Raw genomic sequence first — 22,740 nt, 5'->3', positions numbered from 1 at the left:
ACCTTTCCCTCCACTCACACACTGTGATACACACACACGCACATACACTAACAAACACATCTCCAAAACAAGCTTCTTTATTCACTTAAAAAGCGATCTCGGAAACATAGACAAAGATACCCCCTTCTTCCCCCCCCCCTTTTTTTCTTTTTTTTACCAACTGATCCAGACAAGTGATAGGATCATAGCGCATGAGAAAGCTAAAAGCATGAAATTACGCTAAACAAAAACAATATTTCTAAATTGCACATAATTGTTATTGTCTAGGTTTATTACAAATGTACATGACTGATCCAAATTAATTCATACAATTAGACTTAATATAAACATTGTTTTTTTAAGTGTTTTTTTTTTCTTTGTAGTTTAAGTCTCAAAACGAACCATTAAACAGTCCTAGTAACTATAGCTCGTCTCAATATAGCAAGCCTGAGTCCTGACATTGACCAATCAAAACTCAATGGATAAATAATATAAAATGAAGTGTTGAAATCAATTAAAGCAAAAAACAACAAAAGCTGTCGTTACAGCTACATTTTGTACAGCTACATTCGTTTCTACATTTTGTTACGACTATCTAAATGTATTTTGTTGTAAAAAAGATAGTATCCACAGTTCTCTCCCCTATCACAACTACTTGACTGCCCTTTTAATGAAACAAAACAGAAATCTGATTTTTCTTTTTTTTTTTTACCCCGGGAAAGAAACTCTCAACCCCAGAGATCAGTTTAAACAACATGCTCTTATTGATTGGACTACCGCGGCCACGTGACCTGCCATTTGAGAGGGACATTTGATATGTACTATCCAATCCGGGACCTTTTTCACTTATCTCTCACGATTTAGTACTGTTAACTAGCAAAAAGAGTGGTGGACAAGCACCTGCATAACTTTCGTGTCTTCATAAAGATAAACGCAATATAACTGAAACAAAATATATTATCACGATTTAGCATTTCACGTTATCTGTAGATATTTTTAAACTTAAGGCCAGAACTACTGTCCGGACAACAATTGTGTTAATAGATCGATAATAAAGTGATGGCTATTTCAAATTAAATTCTTTGTTTATCCTCTCAGTTTTTTTAGTATGGGATATTTTTTTTTCTTTTCCCTTCAAAAAATGCCCAATTTTTTTTTTTAGTTATTTATTAGTAGAAATTTGTTATTGATGTGTTGTTTTTTTTTAACCTCATGTTTATTTACCGAGTAAAAAAATATGCGATCTGGTTTTATTATCTCACTTAGTTTGTGAAGCAAGGGAGGTAACTAAGTTATTATTTTTATAGAATAGTTTATAAGGTTATAGAACATGAATTAGAATTGACCAAAAAATATATTTATAATTTCTGTTTATATATACATATATATATATATATGTGTGTGTGTGTCTGTAAACAATTACAAAATTAAAATTGAAATGATTCAGACTTTCTTTGAGTATCTTTTGCCTAAGCGTTTAAATGTTAAAATTCTCTGTTCTTTAGTACAGAAACAAACTAGAAGAGTATAATTACACCAAGTACTGAGAGTATAGGTATTCACACAATAACTGTTACATCTCTTGATTACCTCAACATACGAGATTCTCATACGTATGAAAAGTATAATCGATTAGAACACTCGACAGAGCTTTTAATTAGTACCGGGCTCAAATTCTACACAATTTTTTCTTCAAAATATTTTTTTTTTCCAACTCCCTGAGAATTACGTTGAGTTGAAAGTCCCTAAACAACCAATGTTAAGAGTTTGTGTCCAACAAGACTAATGGTTGGGATGAAAGAATAATAGCAATAGCAATAATAAAATATATAAGAGATATTAAAAGACATCTTATTTTCTATCTTCTTACAACGCTTATTTCAACTCACTCTGTCTGTCTGTCTGTCTGTCTGGTAAAAAGCTTGTACACGTTATTTCTCCGACACCCAATTTCGGATAAAGCTGAAAATGTGTACAAGAATCAATAAAAATAAACAAATGAGTTAATTAACAAGGTTACAAAGACAGTTTGTGTGGAGACACAAACTCAAAATCGGCCCCCCGAGGTGGTCCACCCAGGCAGGTAAAAATGGCAGGCTTCAATATTTTCAGAAAGAACAATTCTATCAAAGACAAATGACAGAGAAGAATGGAGAAAAAGGTTAAGAGATCGTGTGTGGTGCCCCAGCGGTCCAGCAGACCAAAGGATAGGTGAAAGTGAATTTGACGTTAGATGTGAACCTGGCCTAACTAATGTCTCATAATGAATATCTAATTTGCTCTAATTGTTTTGTAAAGGGACATTCTCTTATTCCTCAAGAAAAAAAAAACATTTCCTTAAAAATAAAAATATTCCTTTCGTTAGTGATTTATCGACATAGTGCAGCGCCGAAGTTCACGCGATACTATCAAAAAAACTACTTATTAATTGTTGTTTTAAATTATGTCCAACTTATATGCATACTAAATAGATTTTATCTCTTTAAAAAAAAAAGTAAACATTATTTGTATGTGAATATAACAGAACTTAATTAACTTAGCAATACAAACGTGAAAAGATAAATTTAATCTTAAACCGTTTGCATAAATGTGTTTAAAGTATGGTGATTTACATATACGCCTCGTAAGGAACCTTCCGTGTTTGTTATTATTAATAGTAAATAGTTGTAAAAGTGGTGTAATTTTTATGTAAATCTGCTTGCATACGAGATTAAAAAAATTATATTTCTCGCTTTCAGAAAAGAAAAAAGTAGCCGTTTGCATCAGAACTTTGAATGGTCTAAAATATTATGATGTCGAATTTTCACAATCTCTTTTAGTTGACGAGATCTAAACGGGTCAGACGGACGGACAGACATTCCCCACAAAACTAATAGCGTTTTTTACCCCTTTCGGGGGCCGCTACAACTGGGGAATTAATTATTTTGTTTGGTATCTCGAACAAGGTAAAGAAATAGTACATATACCTACATACATACAGTGCTTTTTTTGTAAAAAAAAAATATAGGTGCCGGTACTCAGTGATTAGGTGCCGGTACTCAGTAGTTGATTGCTTAACTTTTAACTACTAAAAATTAATAATATACGTTGTTTTCAAAAAGGTGCCGGTACACCGTACCGGTGCGTACCTTCACAAAAAAAAAAGCCCTGCATATATATACATATACCCACAAGCGCACATTTATATATTTACCAATATTTTACCCACAAATTTCCCTTGACCATATCATCCTTCACATTCCTCCCTATTTCTGTAGTTGAAAGTCTACAATTTGTCTAAACATAATGTCAAGGCCATCACTAAAGAAATTTTATTATCCATAACAAGCTTACCATACTCCGCCAAAATAATGAGGTTAACATTCCTATTTGTTTTTTGTTTATTTTTTAGAATTGATATTTTTCATAATAAGGACTACCAGATTTACATCCGTATTTGAGTTGCAGCTCTACGTGTTGAAACGGAAATTGTTTACATCGACCAAATAAATAAATGTCAAGTTTAAATAATAATAAAGCTTTTAATTTTTTGAATAATGATCATTCAAATAAAACAAAAAAAAAACAAAAAAAAAATAAAACGAGTCTACATTTCTCATAGTGCTAGCAGACGTGAGAGTTCGATAAAAAAAAAAGGTTTGACCTATGCACATTAGCTCTTAACAACATCTCATCTAAACTACTCTATACATCGTGATTATCGTCCGGCTCTAAATTTTCTGTGGTATAGTCACTCTAAGGGTCATGCTGTACATTGTTACGTTTCAGTAGAGATCATGGCTAAACATTGTAGCCTCTTGGCCAGTGAGATAATTCTAGATTTTAGGTCCCGGAAGGAAATGATTCTAAATATATAGGTCATATCAGGGTCTCCGTATCCTCGCAAAATTCTTTGACTTCCTTATCTTCGAATTTTAAGACAATGAGTTAACAGTTGTTGTCTTTTTTTTTTTTCTATGTTATCTATGAAATAAGAAATGCGTATCTGTACTAAGCTGTAATCCGCATTTTCGATCGTCAGGGGAAATAATATTAAATCGATCAAGTAATAATTATTTGGGTGCTTTCCCTTTGTATTTTTTTTTATCCGGATTGAAATTAAAAAAAATATTATTTTTTGTTTGCGGTCACTGACGAGTGTATTTAAATACACTTAGACTACATTATTTTGGAAGTCGTACATTCTGGTCACTGGTCAAAGTCAAAACTACACACGTGACAGATTGCAAATGTTTTCTCCATAGACTTTTTTTTTTACCTTTACCTTTACCTATCCCTTAGTCTGTTGGACCGTTGGGGCAGCAGGCAAGATTTGTCGACCGTCTTTCTCCATTCCTCCCTTTTTTTTTTTTTTGCCTTGTTTAGAACCTCTCTCAATGGCAGGCCCGTCCATTCTTTAATGTTGTCCTCCCATCGCTTTTTCTGTCTGCCTCTTCTTCTTCTTCTTCTTCTTTATATAGTATAAATAAGTCTATGGTTTTCTCCTAGCCTCTACATGTGGCTCTGAAACTGGGCCCAGCGGAACTTTTTTCACTAGCAGGAAATTCAACACAAAAGTACTCTCGACCTCTAACGAACATGTCACTGATTTCTCATTTATTTGTGAACCAATCTTATCTTCCCCCCCCCCCCCACACCTTTTTCTATCGACAGAACACTCTTCAACAGTGATGCGCAGCCTTTTCCGGCCATGGAGCCTTTTCCATTTATCTTATCTTATCTTATATAATACAGACGTTACTTCAAAAAAGAAGATGATTACGTCCTACGCGTCATGCATTTAGTCATGCATATTAACCAATGACTTAAATTCTGCCAAGTCACTGGTTTTCCTGGCTAGCTCAGGCAAACCATTCCATGCTCTAATAGCACTAGGGAAGAAGGAGTATTTGTACAAATTTGTCCTAGCATATGGGACGAGGAATGTGCCTTTATCTTTGTGTCTTTCAGAGTATTTTATTAAATTTTGTTTTTGTATTTGACTTTAATTCTGCCAAGTCACTGGTTTTCCTGACTGACTCAGGCAACTCATTCCATGCTCTAATAGCACTAGGGAAGAAGGATAATGTGTACACATTTGTCCTAGCATATGGAATGTGCCTTTATCTTTGTGTCTTTCTCTGTATTTTATTAAATTTTGTTTTTGTATTTGAAGATTATGGTTCAGTGTTTTATGTATAATTGCTCTTTACTTTTAAGTCTTCTATCTTGGAGGCTTTCTAAATTTAGTGTTACAGTTGTTACTCTAGTCAAATGTGAATATTCGTTTGTTATGAATTATTTCAAGCTACAAAAGGAAGAGCTTTAAGAAATGGGAGCTCTGCAGAGCTAAAAAGTTATCATATTGCTTTAAAAAAAAAAACATGGCTTATCAATTCTTCATTAATTCTTTACACCGGATGCACCAAATACCTAGACTTTAAAAAAAAAAGTTTTTTTTAAATTTCTGCCAGACATTAAATTTTGGAGTAAATTTAAAATCTAGTGGACTGTCGGCCTTACAACTATTTTCTAATGAGCTCTTTTTTTTCCCCGAGACTAGATCCAATTCCAGACATACACGCAGACTTACACACTGATGGTACTGATAGGGCATGTTTCCTGGATACGACTGATTGGATTTAACCCCAAAGCTAAGACACCCTCTTTTTTTTTTTTTTACCTTGCATTTTGACCCGACCGCGATTATTTTTGTTCGCCCTCCTCTCCTCCCTTGCCATCATTCCCTCCCCTCCTCCCTCTCTACTCCACGCGACATTCCGGAGTTGAAGGACGCTTGTTGTACCCCTCCTCCTCATTCTCTTCCTCTTTCGCCTTGACACAATTGACGCGTCCGTACCGGAGAGGTGACACTATCATTTTGATTTTCACTCATTCCTCTTTCCGTCTCTCTCCTCCTCCTCCTTTGTGTCCTCTTTATTTATTTCTTGGTCCTATATGCTCTCCTCGCTAAGCCCATTTCTGACATTTTATTAGAGCTTATATTACAGCTCGTGGGAGAGAGAGAGGGTCGTCCTCATAATTTTAAATTGTCTTCCTCCCGAGTCCCTCCCTGTAGCCAAATCTCACTCTTACGTTCTCTTTTCTATTGCTGTCTCTTTCTCTTCACTCTCCTATCCCATTATATTGTTATTCACAGTTAAAAGCCACCAAGATGTGATGGTAAAGGGAGGGTGGAGCGAGGGGAGATAATCTAAGCTTGAAGACGAGCAGACGACGGAGCTGCTGACTTTATTAGGGCACTTTTATTCATGGTGTTCAAGACCTAGATCTAGTAACGTGTTGTTGTTTTTTCGTCAATTAAAATTTCAAAAAAAAAAGATTGAAAGGCCAGTTTGGATCTCACTTACGTGATGTTTGTGTTTGTTTAGGAATGATCTGGGATCTGCAGTGTTTTAGTGATTCCTTCATTAATGTGGATACGTGTGCGTTTGGTTGGATCTTTTCATTTCAAATAGCTTGTCTGTGTTGGATTTAAGTAGGGGGGGGGGGAGGGGGGCGGCCTTGTGCATGGCTTTTTTTTTTTTTTGGAGGCCCTTATCCTCTTTTGAAGACTTTGATGAAAATGGACTTCATAATTTCTAGAGTAGGCCTAATGACACACTTGACCATTTAACCTCAGTCTTCCTTTTCATTAAAATAATTTGTAATATACATATTTTAAATTTTATTTTTTAATTTGTAAAGGTCGAGTTGTTGAAGGTAAGGGCCTAGGTAGCTGTGCTATGTACGATGTGCATTGCCATAAATCCGGCCTTGTACCTAGTCTGAGGCTTTACTAATCTACGATAATCCAATATATAAAGTAGAATTTTAAGGAGTAGATATATATGTATGTCCTTTATATAAATCAAAACCGTTTGACCAATCTTAATGAAACTTGGAATGAACGTTCATTAGATAATTGCGGTGACCTTAGGATATGTAAAGAGTTGTCCTACAACTATTGAGTTCTACTAGATTTAGGTTAAAAAAAATGCATCTTGACATAGATTTGAACTATAAAGACAGCAATGATGCAGAACAAAACAAAACAAAAACAAAAAAAAAAACAGAACGAAAAAACTCAAGCGAAGCAAAGCCGGGTAAAAAAAAAGCTAATAATAAATAATTACAATAACGTGTTGAGGAACATTCAACATATGAATTGGTTAGCTATTTTCATTTGAAATAGCAAGATCTAGTAGGTTATATTATGTTTTGTTTCTCCTGTTGAAGTCTGGGAAATCTTCACAACACACCGTTGCATCTTTTGCTACGTCACTTCCTTTAAACCTGACACATTATTGTAAATTATTATATATGTTTTAACCAGCTACATCTATTTATGGATATAGGCTTACTAGATTTACGGGAAGGCTTATTTTTTCATCTTTTTTTCAGTAGCACATTGTTGTATAATGTTTGATCTAATTTACTGATAGTTAAGTATATAACATTCAATACAGAACTTTAATTTTATATTTATTCTCAGACATATTGTAAAACAGATTCGCAGTTGTGGGCATGATATATTAATTATAACATAAAATGGTAAACGTAATCCGATATGGTATATAGATGTGCTGTGCTTCACACAAAATAAATTATAATATAATAAAGTAAAATTAAAAGTTAGTCGATATTATTACATAATTGTACCAAAAGTAATTAATTGCTGGATTAAAGCCAACAATATGTTTTGATTGCTAACAAGTCGCTCATGTGTTGTTGGGCGTGCCAGAAATTATTTTGTAATCTATTTCTGATTTCCTCACCTGAGTCTTGTGATATCGAACATTAATTTTGATTGAATGACTTCCCTCCCTTGCATGTAATAATACACCCAAGTGTTTGATGTGGATACAATTAACGTGATTAAGTTGTCGAACGTTATAAGGGAGAGAATTTCGCTTCTTTAAGCCTCCGGAAATTTCAAGGGAGATAAATTCTGATTCATTTTAATAAGTATACATTAAGCTAGTTTAGTTTGTTAGATGTGTGTATTGTTGTTATTTATTATTTTTAGATATTTTTTTGCAAGTAAAATAATGACATAGTATTGTAAAATTAATCGAGCGAATGTTTTTAGCATAAGAATTCCACGCACTATCCGTTTTGAAGTGAGCAGGAAGCAAAAATGGCTTCCATTCTTCTTCTTATTATTATATGCATATTATGCTTCACCTCATATAGAATAGAATTCATTTGCGTTTAAAATAGCCAGCAATGGCAGGTATTAAGATTGCATACACACACCACAGTATGCACACATGATCGTCAACATACATCTTACAAGCACTCAATGTTGCTTTGATGAATCACAGTTTGTTATGATAATATAGAGTGAGTCACACAGTCCTTTTTTTGACAAACCATTGTACAATGGTCCGCTCGTCTTTGGTAAACCGTCCATTCACGCCCGCCCTCCGCATAGAGAGGATCGGTCTTTTCATATCCAAACTACTAACATCTCACAGCAGGATTCGCCTAGTCACCCTTCCAAATCATTTTCGATATGGAAATTTAATTTTCAAAAAATAATAATTCAAAACTGACTCTCGGCATATGAAAAGCGGAGGCGCTACACGAAACGGATCAAATGTTCGGGTCTAGAGTGTTCCGACAAAGTAGAAAGTGGATTATTCTACGCCTTTTTCTGGTAAGTACCTTCTGACGCTCTCTCTCTCTCTCTCTCTCTCTCTCTCTCTCTCTCTCTCTCTCTCTAAAGTCTGTTTATTATATTCTATGATGTGAGACTGTTTTAAAAAGGCTTATGATTTCTAAAGCAAATTCTTAAGTCTGTAGAGGACGTCGATCACCAAAGATACCGTTTTGATCTATCTATCTATCTATCTATCTAATCTATCTATCTATCTATCTATCTATCTATCTATCTATCTATCTATCTATCTATCTATCTATCTATCTATCTATCTATCTATCTATCTATCTATCTATCTATCTACCTACCTACCTACCTATCTATCTATCTATCCATCCATCCATCCATCCATCCATCCATCCATCCATCCATCTATCTATCTATCTATCTATCTATCTATCTATCTATCTATCTATCTATCTATCTATCTATCTATCTATCTATCTATCTATCTATCTATCTTTCTATCTAAGACGTTCCTAGATCAAAATCAAACAGATCTATTGCTTCTTTTATTAAAACATCTTCCTCTTTGGCCTCTTCTTTTAAAAAAAAACTGGCCTAGTGTTTGTACCGGAACTTCCGGAAGTCTAGGCCCTACTTTCTTTCATTAAAATCACTGGCTTGTAATTAAAAGTTCCCTGGGCCCAGACTTGATCTTCCCCCTCCCTCCCTGTCAGGGTTCATGTAACAATAACTGCCATCTCTCCATTCTTCTCCCTCTCATTTGTAGGTCACGTCTGCCTGTGGTGATAAATTACATTTCAGTCGTTCTTACTGCCGGGCCCCCGCAACATGTGGTACACACACTTCGAGGGGTCCGCGGCGGTGGTGATGCGTGGATTTTTGTTTTAGAAATCCGGCAGCTATCTCCCTCTTCCCTCCCTCATCTCTCTCTCTCTCTCTCTCTCTCTCTCTCTCTATCTATCTATCTATCTATCTGTCTATCTGTCTGTCTGTCTGTCTATCTATCTATCTATCTATCTATCTATCTATCTATCTATCTATCTATCTATCTATCTATCTATCTATCTCTCTATCTGTCTGTCTGTCTATCTATCTATCTATCTATCTATCTATCTATCTATCTATCTATCTATCTATCTATCTATTTATCTATCTATCTATCTATCTATCTATCTATCTATCTATCTATCTATCTATCTATCCCTTTCAAAAGTGTAAATTATTAATACTCATATAGCTTGAATAGATTTAGCGTGTACGTTTTAACCCAACCCTCTTACAGAACGGCAGGAGATGGCAGATGGTGGGGGGTTCGAACTCGAACTAATCGTGGCTTCCATGAAGTTACTGAAAAGAAGACATACACAATGGACCTCATTCACCAAAACAGTCACGTGATAACCATTGATAGAACAACGATACAAAAAAAAAACTGTCATAAGATTACCATTGTTGATTTAAATTAGATCGTAATTTGTATATAGAGAGATGAGAATCACGTGACTCAACGTTGTTTGTTTACGATTGGTGAATGGGGATTATTACGTAGCTGTTGTTTTTCTAAACACACCATTATAAGTGATTTTATGTCTATACTTTCGAATATTAAGGCCAGGTCGTATACCTGCTCTGTCTTCCTATAGTGCCATTAGAGCATGTCAAGGATGTTTAAATCATCCAGGAAAACCAATGACCTGGTGGAGTTTTTAAGTCATTATTATGCACGAGTTGATTAAGACATGGGTACGACTAGGGCGTAATTATCTTTTTTTTTTTTTTTTACTAACGTCTGTAATTTATAAGATAAGAGCGTGGAGAAAGGAGAGTCGCGTGGATTTTTTTCCCTGGAGCAGATGACCACCCACCACGGTGTGAGTGGTTTACATTTACCTGGTTGGGGGGGGGGTAGTACAAGTGACCTTAATACACTCAATGTCAAGCAATATAAGTGTTAGAGGTACTATAAGAGGTTCAACAGAGGAGATGTACAAACTTTTTACCTGGGATTGGCGAGTGGAGAAAAGGGGGGAGGGGGGCTTAGCTTTTTCCTGCTCCCCTCTAATTTTTATTTTTAGAATGGTGGGATAGGGTTAAATGTGGACAGAACCGAGTGTGTCTCTGTATGCCAGTGTGTCTCTAGATAACAGAGTGTCTCTGTATGCAAGTGTGTCTCTGTATGCCAGTGTGTCTCTACATAACAGAGTGTCTCTATATGCAAGTGTGTCTCTGTATGCCAGTGTGTCTCTACATAACAGAGTGTCTCTATATGCAAGTGTGTCTATGTATGCCAGTGTATCTCTGCATGCTAGTGTGTCTCTGTAAAATATTGCTTATCTGTAGGCCAATGTGTCTCTGTATACAAGTGTGTCTCTGTAATAACATTGTGTCTCTGTATGTTAGTGTGTCTCTGTATATCATCGAGCTTCTGTATAACATTGTGTCGTCTATGTATAACATTGTGTCTCTGTGTAATATTTTGTCTCTGTATAGCATTGTGTCTATGTATCCCAGTGTGTCTCTGTATAACATTGTATCTCTGAATAACATTGTGTCTCTGTATGCCAGTGTGTCTCTGTATGCCAGTGTGTCTTTGTATGCCAGTGTGTAGGCCCCTAAGTGGTCTATGTATATGTATATATGTATGTCTAAATGCGTATATATGTGTGCCCTCGAGTCTCACTTGATATGTTGAAATGTAAACACACCTGCAACGTACAAAGTAACTCTTCAACATTTCGGACCAAATGTTTCAAATGCCTCGCTCGGCGAATATCTATAGAAGGTATGAGGGACCGAGAGGGGAAGGGTCGGTGAAGACTATGAGCAATGTAAAACTGGGACATATGTTAACTAGGACCTACCCCATTTTGTTTTTAAATTCTGGGTCAGCCAAGATCAAACCCTGGTTTGTTTGTTCTAAACGAGAGATAGAGAAGAGTAGAGCCAGAGAAATCTAGTGATAAGAATTTAATGACGGGTGGCATTGATGATTAATATTGTTATACTATCGAACGAATAAAACAAATGGATATTAATTTATTAGTTTCAAGGTAGAGGGTATGCAGCAATAATATGGCGACGTTCATTCTTCTTGACTGGTGTTTCTCTGACTTCATTCTCCTTTTGGAGATTTGCATAAAATGGAGGAAAATCGATAAATATCAAGGTTTTTTGGTGTATCCGGCGTATATAATACAAAAGTTTTGAAAAACTATATATTTTAAAACCATGTAGTCATTTGTGCATTTTTTAATGCACTGTTTAATTAATACAATGAAAAAATGAAATTTACAAATACAAAGCAGATTACTGTGAATAAGATTTAGCAGGAAAATCTCAAGCTAAAGCAGCACGTTTACGAAAGACATTCGCACTGCGCTGCACCACTTATCGAAATAATTTCTGTTCATCAAGGTGCGCAACTTAGGAATGTAACTCATCATTTGCCAACTGCCCTTTGCGCTGTCCTCACTTTAGTACCGTGTTCTAGCCCTGCCCGCTGCTAGTACTAGTAGTTCTGAAGGGTTGAATGCTTCTGAATGCTTTAGTTCTGAATACTACATACTATAAAATGTCCTGAGATCAGAGAAATGGGTAAAAGTTTCTATTTCAGACCTTGCGATCTATAGGGCAGATGATAAGGTCATATAGCCAACGGTTAACGAGCAGGGTGTCATGTGGCCAACTCAACGACCAACCGCCTTTACTTTCCCTCAACTAAAGTCGGGTACCCATTAGAGGTGGATGGACTCAGTGGCGCCCCGAAAAATCCCGAAATTCAAAATCCGCGTCTTCACCGAGATTCGAACCCAGGACTCTAGGTTCGGAAGCCAAGCGCTTAATCACTCAGCCAACGCACCCCCCATAGGGATGGGTAATTTGTTACTATTGCTTATGGATTACCAGCAATTTTTTGTCTTTGACAGAAAAACAAGCTAAATTTAACTTGCGTCATCACAATTTGTTCCGACTTAGACCAAAGCATGACTATTTATCCCCCTCCTACCCCCCACCTCTAGTGACTTTATACCTATTTTGGGGCTGTTTATAAATATAGTTCCCCCCCCCCCCCCCAATTTTTTTTTTTTACTCTCTGGCTTGACACTTTAACAAACATTTGCGATACCACACCCCGGCTCTCTGACAAGAACACTCACTCACCATTGTGGTCCAGCCGAAAGTAATCTACCCCTGTTATCTGGCTTAACGCATTGTTAAACCTCTATCAAGACTCGCTTTAGATACGGTGTCGGCACCGTGGGTTGGTTTGATACTTTGAAACAAGTGCTCTGAGTGGAGTGTTGATGTTTTCAATCGACAGTTTTAGACAACGCTGTTGATTGCTTTATAGAAGTGGAACTCCTATGGGGTGTTGGTGGTGTGTGTGTGTGTGCGTGTGTGTGTTTGTGTGTGTGTGTTTGTGTGTGTGTTTCCTTTCATTCCTGTGTAGTTCAAACACTTGTAAAACACCAACGCTTTTTTAGAATGTTGTTTACAATTATCAATGACTGAAGGGAAGAAAAACTTGAAGAAAGACTATCACCTATGGTAAAACAAAAAAAAAAGGCCTATACATTCAATCAGATCTATATATAGCAGTTATTCCTAAACAGGGTACATAATTCTGATAGTACTGAACGCACCAGTTATGGTTACCTGAATTTGTCTTGAAAGAAACGTTTCTAGAATCGCGACACTGGCTTTTTTGGCGAGGGGAGGACTAGTTGAATGTTGAATGCACTTTAGTTTATGCAATTATTTTATACCGTTATTGAGTATTGAAACTTGCATTATAATTTAAAATAAAACGTGAATTTGTATGTTCCTTATTTGTTGTCAATGTTTTCATCAAATGTTATGAATTACTTCCATAGGATGACTATAAGTTGCTAACTAGTCTGTGTAACCGGTAAGGGCCGTCCATACATAATTCGAGGACCTAGGTCAGCGTTTTCCAAACTTTTGACTAATGCTTACCCCTTCTAGAATTTTGGTAACTCTGAGTTGTAAAATGATCTAAAATCTCTATCTATTTCCTGATCGTTGTAGAAATTAGTCTTTAAATGTAAAATAGTACTTACCGTATTTGAGTTTGTAAAAACTTAAAATAAATAATAAAAAAAAAAAAGGATTTAAAACACTACATATAATTATAACTTATAAACTAAATGGGTATTTAAAAAAAATCAGCCTAGTTAGCTATGTGCATCGCGTACCCCCTCCCCCCCCCCCTTTTCAAACTCTTCCTGTACCCCAGTTTGGGAAACACTGCTCTAGGTGAAGTGTATTTGGTGGCCCCAAATGAAATAGAAAAATATAAAATAAACAGCGAAAAAATAAAATTATGCAAGTTATCAAACACCTAGTTTACTCCGACAAAACATAGAGAACACGTTTCAATATTTCGGCTCTAAAGACGGCACATTGCTCTGTGCGGGGCTCCCGCCAATCGGAGGCCTCTGGCGTTTCCCAAGTTAGTTTATGCCCTTGTTCGGTGTACAGTGTACACCAACGTTGTACAGAAAATTGGAAGTTTGAATAGCGGTGTAATTTAGAATGTACATGTATACGATAATGTGTGTGCGCACTTTTTGCACTGTACAGTCAAAGTTCTAAGCTCTTTCACTAGTAGCACACAAAATAAGTTTTATAATATAGTTGTCAGCGGTGATCTTTTAATTTGGCGTTCTTAAAATCGTTTAGAACCGAAAAATTAACGCTTAAATCATAAAGTAAGTTTTTTTTTTTCTATTTTTGTTTTTTTTAAATCAATTTTATGAAAAAAATTTTAAAGCCAACATCACTCAAAAATACATCAAAGAAAGTATTTCGACTGCAATATTAAGTTTGGAAATTTGGATTTGTTTCGTTAAATTTCGTTTCCATGTCACGAAATCGTTTGACTTTTGATCCTCCAGCAGTGGTGCACGTGATGCGCATGAATATCCAGACCTTGTAGCGCCCGTGTTCATCCGCTGGAAATCAATAGCCGCTTATCGATTGATGACTTTGAGTTTCAGGTATTTATCTACAAAAGGTGAGAGTCGAATAAAGCCGTACTCTTGGCGATCAGTGGCGCTTCCCTAGAAGAAAGAATGCAATGAGAATAAAGGAGGGGGGGAGGGGGGAGGAAAATTGATCGGCAAAGAAGCTGTAGATGAAAGGGGGATCTGAACTAGGGGAGGGGGAGATGTAGTGTAATATTGATCTGATTGGATGAATTGTGAAAGAAGCTTAGTGACCTCATACGGGGGGTGTTTCTGTCTAATGAAGTGACGAAGATGGCGGCTGTCTTTTTTTTTTCTCTTAGCGTATCCCAATAATCAAGGAAGCTTCCACCTGTTTTAAAACGGAACAAAAGGATGCTGTGTGTATGTGTTGTTGAGTATGTGTGTATCTGTGTGATCAGCCCACAAGTTTCTGTTTGTCGCAATACGATTTTTTTTTTCAGTGAGTATAAAGATAGAAGCAAGGATTTGATGTTGATTTCTTAGTTTTCTTTAACGAATCAAGTTCGTTCTTTGAATTAAAAAAATAATTAAAGTTCCCTTTTCAGACCTTGTGGTCTACAGAGCGATGATGTAAAGGTCATCTGTTTCATTGGCCCTAGGTTAATGAGGGTGTCTGGCCTGCATAACTACAGACCGCCTTTGCTTTTCCCCAACTAATCTCAGGTGTGGACTCAGAGACGCCATAAAGATCCAAAAATTAAAATCCCAACCTTCACCAGGATTCGAAATTTTGACCCTTCGGTTTGGAAGCCAAGCGCTTTACCACTTAGCCACCGCGGATCCTTCTTTGCATTTAAAGCTTTTTTTTATTGTTGTTTTCTACAATTAGCCTAACCGACACCTTCGATATAGGGGTCACGGAGGTCACAATGAAAAAAACGTATCACGTGACAGCCTTTATGGATTACGTAATTTGTATAGAAGAGATAGAGAAAAAAAAAAGAGAAATGTTAACTAGAAAGGAATACTTAAACTATTAATTACATTAGATATTCATCACATGGACTCAAAGTTTATCAACTGACAACCAAATCCGGAGACTAATCTTCACAAGACAGATCAAGTTTTGTTTGTTTTCATTAATCTTGAACTTTCTATCTATTATTTATGTAGATTCACTATTTTAATTACTAATTAAGTATGGATTAATCATATTTCAAAGTTTAATTTTAACTCTTTATAATTAAAAATTAGTGAAATGTGAGAACTTATAATAATAATTTTTAAAAAAGCCCACAAAAGAGGCAGGAGGGCCAAAAAAGAGGCATATAAAGCCCCAAAAAGAGGCGAAGAAAAGAGGCCTAATGCCGAGGATTCCTTTGATGACAAAGCTAAAATTGAATAGCGCAAATTCTGAGGTTTCCTTTAAAAAAAAAAGAAAAAAAAATGAGTCCCCATTCTGAATAATACTTCCCATAAATAAATGATGGCTTTCTAGGCATTGAACTAGACTTGTTATAAACTAAACAAAAGAGTCCCCTTTAGCAGTACCCCTAAATCCGGCCCTGAGTGGTGCTATTATATATCACTTGTCTTGTTTGTCTATCTGTAGGTACCCTGTTGCTTTAGTTTGGGATGTAATAATCTTGTTCTGAATGGAAGTTTGAGACAGCTTTATAACATTGCGCCATGAGCGAAGTGCGAATTTACTTCGAGGTCATAAGTCAGAAAGGGTTTCCAACTTCCGCTACACATTCAAAACAGTCGGATCTAGGAATATGTGTCATCTCATCAACAAAGCAAAAAAAAAAAAAATCTTCGACAATTTTCCGCTAATTAATTTTTATATTAATGCGAATGTCTTCAAGTACGATCAGGAAGTAAAAATAGCAGAAGTAGACGTGAATACAAAGAACCGGATGTGACGTATATTATATTCTTACTGACATTATTCATACATAATATGTCGTAACACATAATCCTCAAATAGAGACTTTGGTTAAATCAGGACCAGGGGACTGTTAAGCCAGGGCAAGGGTACTCGGGTAATGAATGCCATATGTCTGACCTTTCACTTCGGTCAACTTAATAAATGGATGAAGTGACTTGATCTCCCATGGCGCATTCACCACAGGGCTATGCTTGTAGCTCTATTAAAGGACAAAAAGCAAATCACTCAATCATTCGTGGAATGTGATTCCTAATGTGAACGAAAGCTTCTATGCCTAAATTGAACACTGTAGGATTCAAGCTCTAAATTTAGCAGACGATGCGCAAAATCTTCTTATCTTATATAATCCAGACGTTACTTCAAAAAAGAAGATGATTACGTCCTACGCGTCATGCATTTAGTCATGCATATTAACCAATGATTTCAATTCTGCCAAGTCACTGGTTTTCCTGGCTAGCTCAGGCAACCCATTCCATGCTCTTATAGCACTAGGGAAGAAGGAGTTATTTGTACAAATTTGTCCTAGCATATGGGACGAGGAATGTGCCTTTATCTTTGTGTTCCTATGCACTAATTTATGAGCAGCTTGTGTTCAGCCACTGGCGGATCCAGGGGGGGGGGGGGCGGTAGGGGCGATCGCCCCCCCACCACTCGGCCGACCCCCCCCCCCCGAAGGGGGGGGGGCGGACGAATTATAGTATAGAATTCACACAATTTGTATGCGAATTTATTACTTATGTTAATAATATATACTAATTATTTATATTTCAACCTATTTTTAGATTAATTCGCCCCCCCCTTCTAGTATTTTGGACGATTTGGTAGGGTCGGGAGGGGGCGATGGCATCAATCCGCCCCCCCCACCATAAACTTTCGAGTGGGGGGGGCGGTCCTATTTATTTGTAGAAATCACAGCTTGCTAACAGAATCAATTAAATATCTATATGATTAAAACTTGTTATAGGCATTTTAACCGGTCTTTGTATAATTTCGTTCACCTGTTGGCCGATTGGAAGGGGAAGAGCGAATACCTCCACCGCCCTTCCCATCTAAACCCTTTGAGTGGGGGGGGGCGGTCCTACTTTTATGGAGAAATCATAGTATGTGAACAAAATTAGTCGAATATCTATATAATATAAACAGGTGGAAGTGCGATACATGCCATCCCCTTCCCCCCCCATCGGACAAATCAATACTTTTTCTTTTTGTATTATAGTAAGAAATTACAAAATTAAAAAAAATCTGTCACTAATATAATTTATATATGCTATAAAGTAAATTCTTATATCGAGTCGCCCAACCCCTATTCTTTAATGCAAAATGCAATCAATAGCAGAAATTATAAAAAGGAGCGAGAATTAATCGTTTTCATTTTACCGCCCTTCCCCTTTCCAGACAGAGTTTGTGTAATTTGACAAGAATTTATCAAAACTATTTTAAGAAAGACTTTGCTTTAAAAAAATTATAATTCAAACGAAATTTTTCAATATAACAGTCACGGTTGAGATGAGTTCAAAAGCCAGATAATCTTTTCCTAGTCGACTTTTTCCAACCTTTACTCTATCTCATATTTTTCTAGTTAAATAAATTTAGGACCATAACTCACAATTTATGCTAGAATTTTATTGAATATTATTAATCGAATTTTTTTTTTCGGCGGCGATCCTCAAAACCTTAATCTAAATATGTGGGGTATCTAATCTTTTCAAAGAACAAATCAGTTGTATTTGCAATGTATTAAGGGACTATAAATTCATATTAGAATATTTTTCTCATTATTCAAAAGGCATTTTATAATAGAATGAATAATGAGCTGTAGGTCAGGAGAATGCGTTACTGCAGTGAAGAATGCCAGAAAACGCTTTTAGCGTCGAGGCTTCGCCCCGAACCTCACTAATGAATAATGAGCTGTAGATGTCAGGAGAATGCGTTTCTGCTGTGAGAAATGCAAGAAAACGCTTTTGGCGTCGGGGCTTCGCCCCGAACCTCACTAATGAATAATAAGCTGTAGATGTCAGGAGAATGCGTTTCAGCCGTGAAAAATGCAAGAAAACGCTTTTGGCGTCGGGGATTCGCCCCGAACACCACTAATAAATAATGAGCTGTATATGTCAGAAGAATGCGTTTCTGCAGTGAAAAATGCAAGAAAACGCTATTGGCGTAGGGGCTTCGCCCCGAACCCCACTGATAAATAATGAGCTGTAGATGTCAGAAGAATGCGTTTCTGCAGAGAAAAATGCAAGAAAACGCTTTTGGGCGTCGAGGCTTCGCCCCGAACCCCACTGATAAATAATGAGCTGTAGATGTCAGAAGAATGCGTTTCTGCAGAGAAAAATGCAAGAAAACGCTTTTGGGCGTCGAGGCTTCGCCCCGAACCCCACTGATAAATAATGAGCTGTAGATGTCAGAAGAATGCGTTTCTGCAGAGAAAAATGCAAGAAAACGCTTTTGAGCGTCGGGGCTTCGCCCCGAACCCCACTGAAGAAGCTTACAGCGCTCTCCCAGACCCCCAAGCTTGCAAGAGAAAGACTGTTTTTTTTTTCTGTTTTTTTTCGCCGAAGATTGAGAAACAGTCTTATTTTACTCTCATATGTCGAATATATATATATATATATATATATATATATATATATATATATATATATATATATATATATATATATATATATATATATATGCTGTACGCACGTTTATGCATAGGGTTAGGGTTTACTGGGCGTTAGGGTTAGGGTTTGGAAAAAAATCGCCCCCCCCCACTCCAAAGTTCTGGATCCGCCAGTGTGTTCAGCACAGGTCTGGAGTAGTAATAATCCGTTGCTGTTGCATTGACCAATCCCGAATTTGCCTAACACTATTGATACGTATATCTAAAGCATGATATATTTATATATATAAAAGTAATCGATTACTTGCAGATTTAATATTTAGCATGCATATTTTTTATTATATATTTTTTTAGTTTGTGGTGGCGTGAGGCACTTGGACGGGTGCATAGTCTATAAATCTGACCATACCTGTTTTTCTAAAATTAGAATTTAAACAGTAACAACCTTACCAGTTTTTCTGTTTCTTAGTTATTGCGTTTCTTAAAAAGCCAACCTGTTAACATGTTTTTTTTTTATTCCTATTTGTTTTTCCTGAGTTAGTATTCGATTTCTTGCATGTTGTAAGAATTCTATCTGTATTTCTTATGTTAGAATTCTACCTGTATTTCTTATGTTAGAATTCTATCTGTCTTTTATATTAGAATTCTAGATTTTTTTTCATGTTGGAATTCTATCTATATTTAGAAATCTGTATTTCTTGTGTTAGAATTCTACCTGTATTTTTTTTGTTGTTGTTAAGGTTAACCGTACCTGTAATTATAATTTTACCCGCATTCCTATTAGAATTCTACCTTGTCTTCTAGATCTATGATTCAACTTGTTTAATGGTTAGGATTTTTTTTGTGTTTTTTTCTCTCAATACGCAGAAGTATGTTTCAAAGTTTCTGTATGACCTTCACTTTTTTTTTTATGGACTACAATTTGACTCACTGCGTGTGCGCGAGAGGCCACTAGGATCTGACCCTCGCTCACTCCCACTGCGCGTGTATCATCAATGAGAGAGTGGTTTGGGGCACGCCGGGGTGGAGGGGGGGCGGAAGGGAGTGGACAAGCTGTGGTTGTGTGGAAGACGTCGTATAAGCTGTGGGGGAGAGGATGAGAGAGGCAAGAATAGAGAGGGGAAAGGAGTGGGGTGGTTGAGGTTTCCCTGCTTCATGGAAGGTCGATGGGAAAAAAATGGAATGAGGGGGGAGGGGAAATAGAAAGAGGAAGGAAGTGGTGGGGTGGGAGTATGGTGGTGGTGGGCGCAGTGTTGATGCTCCCATTGGCGATTGTAATCTCGTGAGTAGCTTCCACTACAACAGTCGAACCCTGCCTTTTTTGTGTGTATGTGTGTGTTGATTTTTCAAGAGTCTATATTTCCTGAGTTTATTCCAAAGTGACACGGATAGCCGGTGGATGACCTACGACCCTGTGTGTAGTTTAGGTCCACACATGTGCAGTGAGTTGTGTTATTATTGTTTACATAACACGCGTGTGTGTTTGGCCTTGTAACACCAACACGCGGCGATACAACGGAACAGTAACCAGATTTTTTATCGGCCGGTACGCACCAATTAGCACCCTGAGATGCGACGGGCAGTTACGGCACGCTTCGTTAAACTCGAAAAACGTTGGATCACGCGGAACTCATTATGACTATTTCATTGAGTCGATAACTGGTTCGATGGCTGACATCCAGGGTTTTTGTTGTTGTTGTTGTTTTTACTGCACGACATGGCCTAAATTGTGCCGATGTGCCAAAACTCAAAGCTCAAACCGTGTTGCTTTTACGTTCAATTTGTATCTTTCCTACCATTTCTGTTACGGTATTTTCTGTTTACGACATTGCAGACACTATATTTGCGACTATATTTGCGGCATGTTAACTTCATTTATTACGACATATTCAGACGGCAGAATGTAAACATGCCAATCAAATGTATCGGAATTTCTTTCTCTTTTGTTATGTCCAGATTAATCTATCATTCCCTCACGCATTCTCCGATCAAGTAGATACTTTAAGCCATTATTTATTGTACGTAATGGTGGAAAAATATGTAGGTCACAGCTGGGTCTGCGTAGCGACGGGGAATACTGCATTCCTCAATAAGAAGACTCGAAGACAAGCTTTATAATTGTACCTCTGAAAAATGAATCAATAAACAAAAATACACAATTAGTAAATTAATTATTGGTACCGGTAATTAATTATTTTAAGCTAAAGATATATTTATTTCTCTAAATTCTCTATCTATATACTTCTATAAACTTAGGCTTATTACCTTCCTGGCAGCATTATGATTTCTGGGTTTAAACTTAGGCTTATTACATTACTGGACAGCATTCTGATTTCTGGGTTTAAACTAAAACTAACTTAAGGTTTTTGGCTCTTAAATATTTGCCTTTTTTTTTCGTACGAAATAATGTTAAGAGAGTAGATCTAACACTTGAACGAAACTGTTTCCGCTTATATTGATTCTGGGACATTTATCGATGTTGTGAAACATCGTCTGCCATTCTGGCGCGCATTATTTTGACACCGAAATGTCAAGGGAAAGTCAATATTGTCCTGTTTTTCGTTCAAAACAGACAGATTTGAAAGATGCTCAAGGGGTTAAAGGTTACATAATTATGAACTCATGAAAAAAAAAATTATTTCTATATTTTTCTAATGTTCCATTTTTTAACTACTGATGCCGGAACAGTAGTTCAACCGGCCAGCCCCAGCTGTGACCTATATATTTTGCCACGTCGAGCAAGGTCTGCCTTCCAACCCCGTGCAGTGCACGTTAAAACTGATAATATTCAAAACATTCTACATTCTCCCTCGGTGGTTACCAGGTTCGGAGGAGCGCTCTGTGTCTATCATAAATTCCTTAACCCCCCCCCCCTTTTCTCATACCCTAACCCTAGACCTTAACTTAAAAATATCATCAATCATACTTTCCATTTAAAAAAAAAATGCACATTAAATATATATTTTAAAAGAAAATAAGGAATAGATATACAGGAACTTTAGTACTTTAGTACTTTAGCACTTTCTTTAAAAAAATATGACACACTTTTATTTATACGTTATTTATATTTATTTATGTATTTATAATTTATTCAGGGCTTATTTATTTAAGAGTTTGAAAAATGGTAGAGACCTGCACAAAAATCCTTACCAGACCCCCAGGGCCTCTTCTTACTTATATCCGGCACTGGTACTTCTTGCACAACTCTTCTTCTTTACGTTTAGAGGCCACATTGCACTAAAGCCTCCGAGGCTTCACTGACAGTACATTCGCATATATCTTTCTTTTCGGTCAGATGATAAAATGACCCAAGATTCACACACGACATGATGTTGACAAATAAATGCAAATATTTCAGAAGTAACTTCCAGGCTGACGCCTGTTGGGAACTTACTCCGGTGAGCATAGAACCTTCTTCAAAACTCATTTATATTTTTAGAGATAGCCTCCCATTGTTTTTTCTCAACTTTTGTACAGAAGTGTTACTGTGATTAGCTAGATAACAGAAGGTTGTCTCCCATAGTAACTCCCTTAATTGAGATACCGCGAACATGATAGAAGAAATAAATGAATAGATAGAGGAGAAATGAGGAGATAGAGTGAGGAGAAATGAGGAGATAGAGTGAGGAGAAATGAGGAGGCT

General features: G+C 36.7%; 1 protein-coding gene across 4 annotated transcripts in view; it reads left to right on the top strand.

Annotated features, from left to right (window-relative positions):
- The window catches only part of LOC106077796 (uncharacterized), a 174,625-nt gene that overhangs the window by 89,729 nt on the left and 62,156 nt on the right, over positions 1–22,740 (top strand). The window contains exon 1 of one of the 4 annotated variants that reach the window (XM_056031548.1): positions 8,315–8,620. The exons of 2 other annotated variants lie outside the window; for them this stretch is intronic. In XM_056031548.1, coding sequence (XP_055887523.1) covers positions 8,561–8,620 — 60 coding nt within the window. In that variant the 5' untranslated portion in view covers positions 8,315–8,560. Of the gene's footprint in view, positions 1–8,314; positions 8,621–20,362; positions 20,540–22,740 lie in introns of those variants that run through there. One more of the 4 variants, XM_056031547.1, reaches the window with a different exon arrangement.

This window comes from Biomphalaria glabrata, chromosome 6 (assembly GCF_947242115.1).
Source record: "Biomphalaria glabrata chromosome 6, xgBioGlab47.1, whole genome shotgun sequence".
NCBI classification, from domain to species: domain Eukaryota; kingdom Metazoa; phylum Mollusca; class Gastropoda; family Planorbidae; genus Biomphalaria; species Biomphalaria glabrata.
This window is presented reverse-complemented; position numbering and strand designations above follow the sequence as displayed.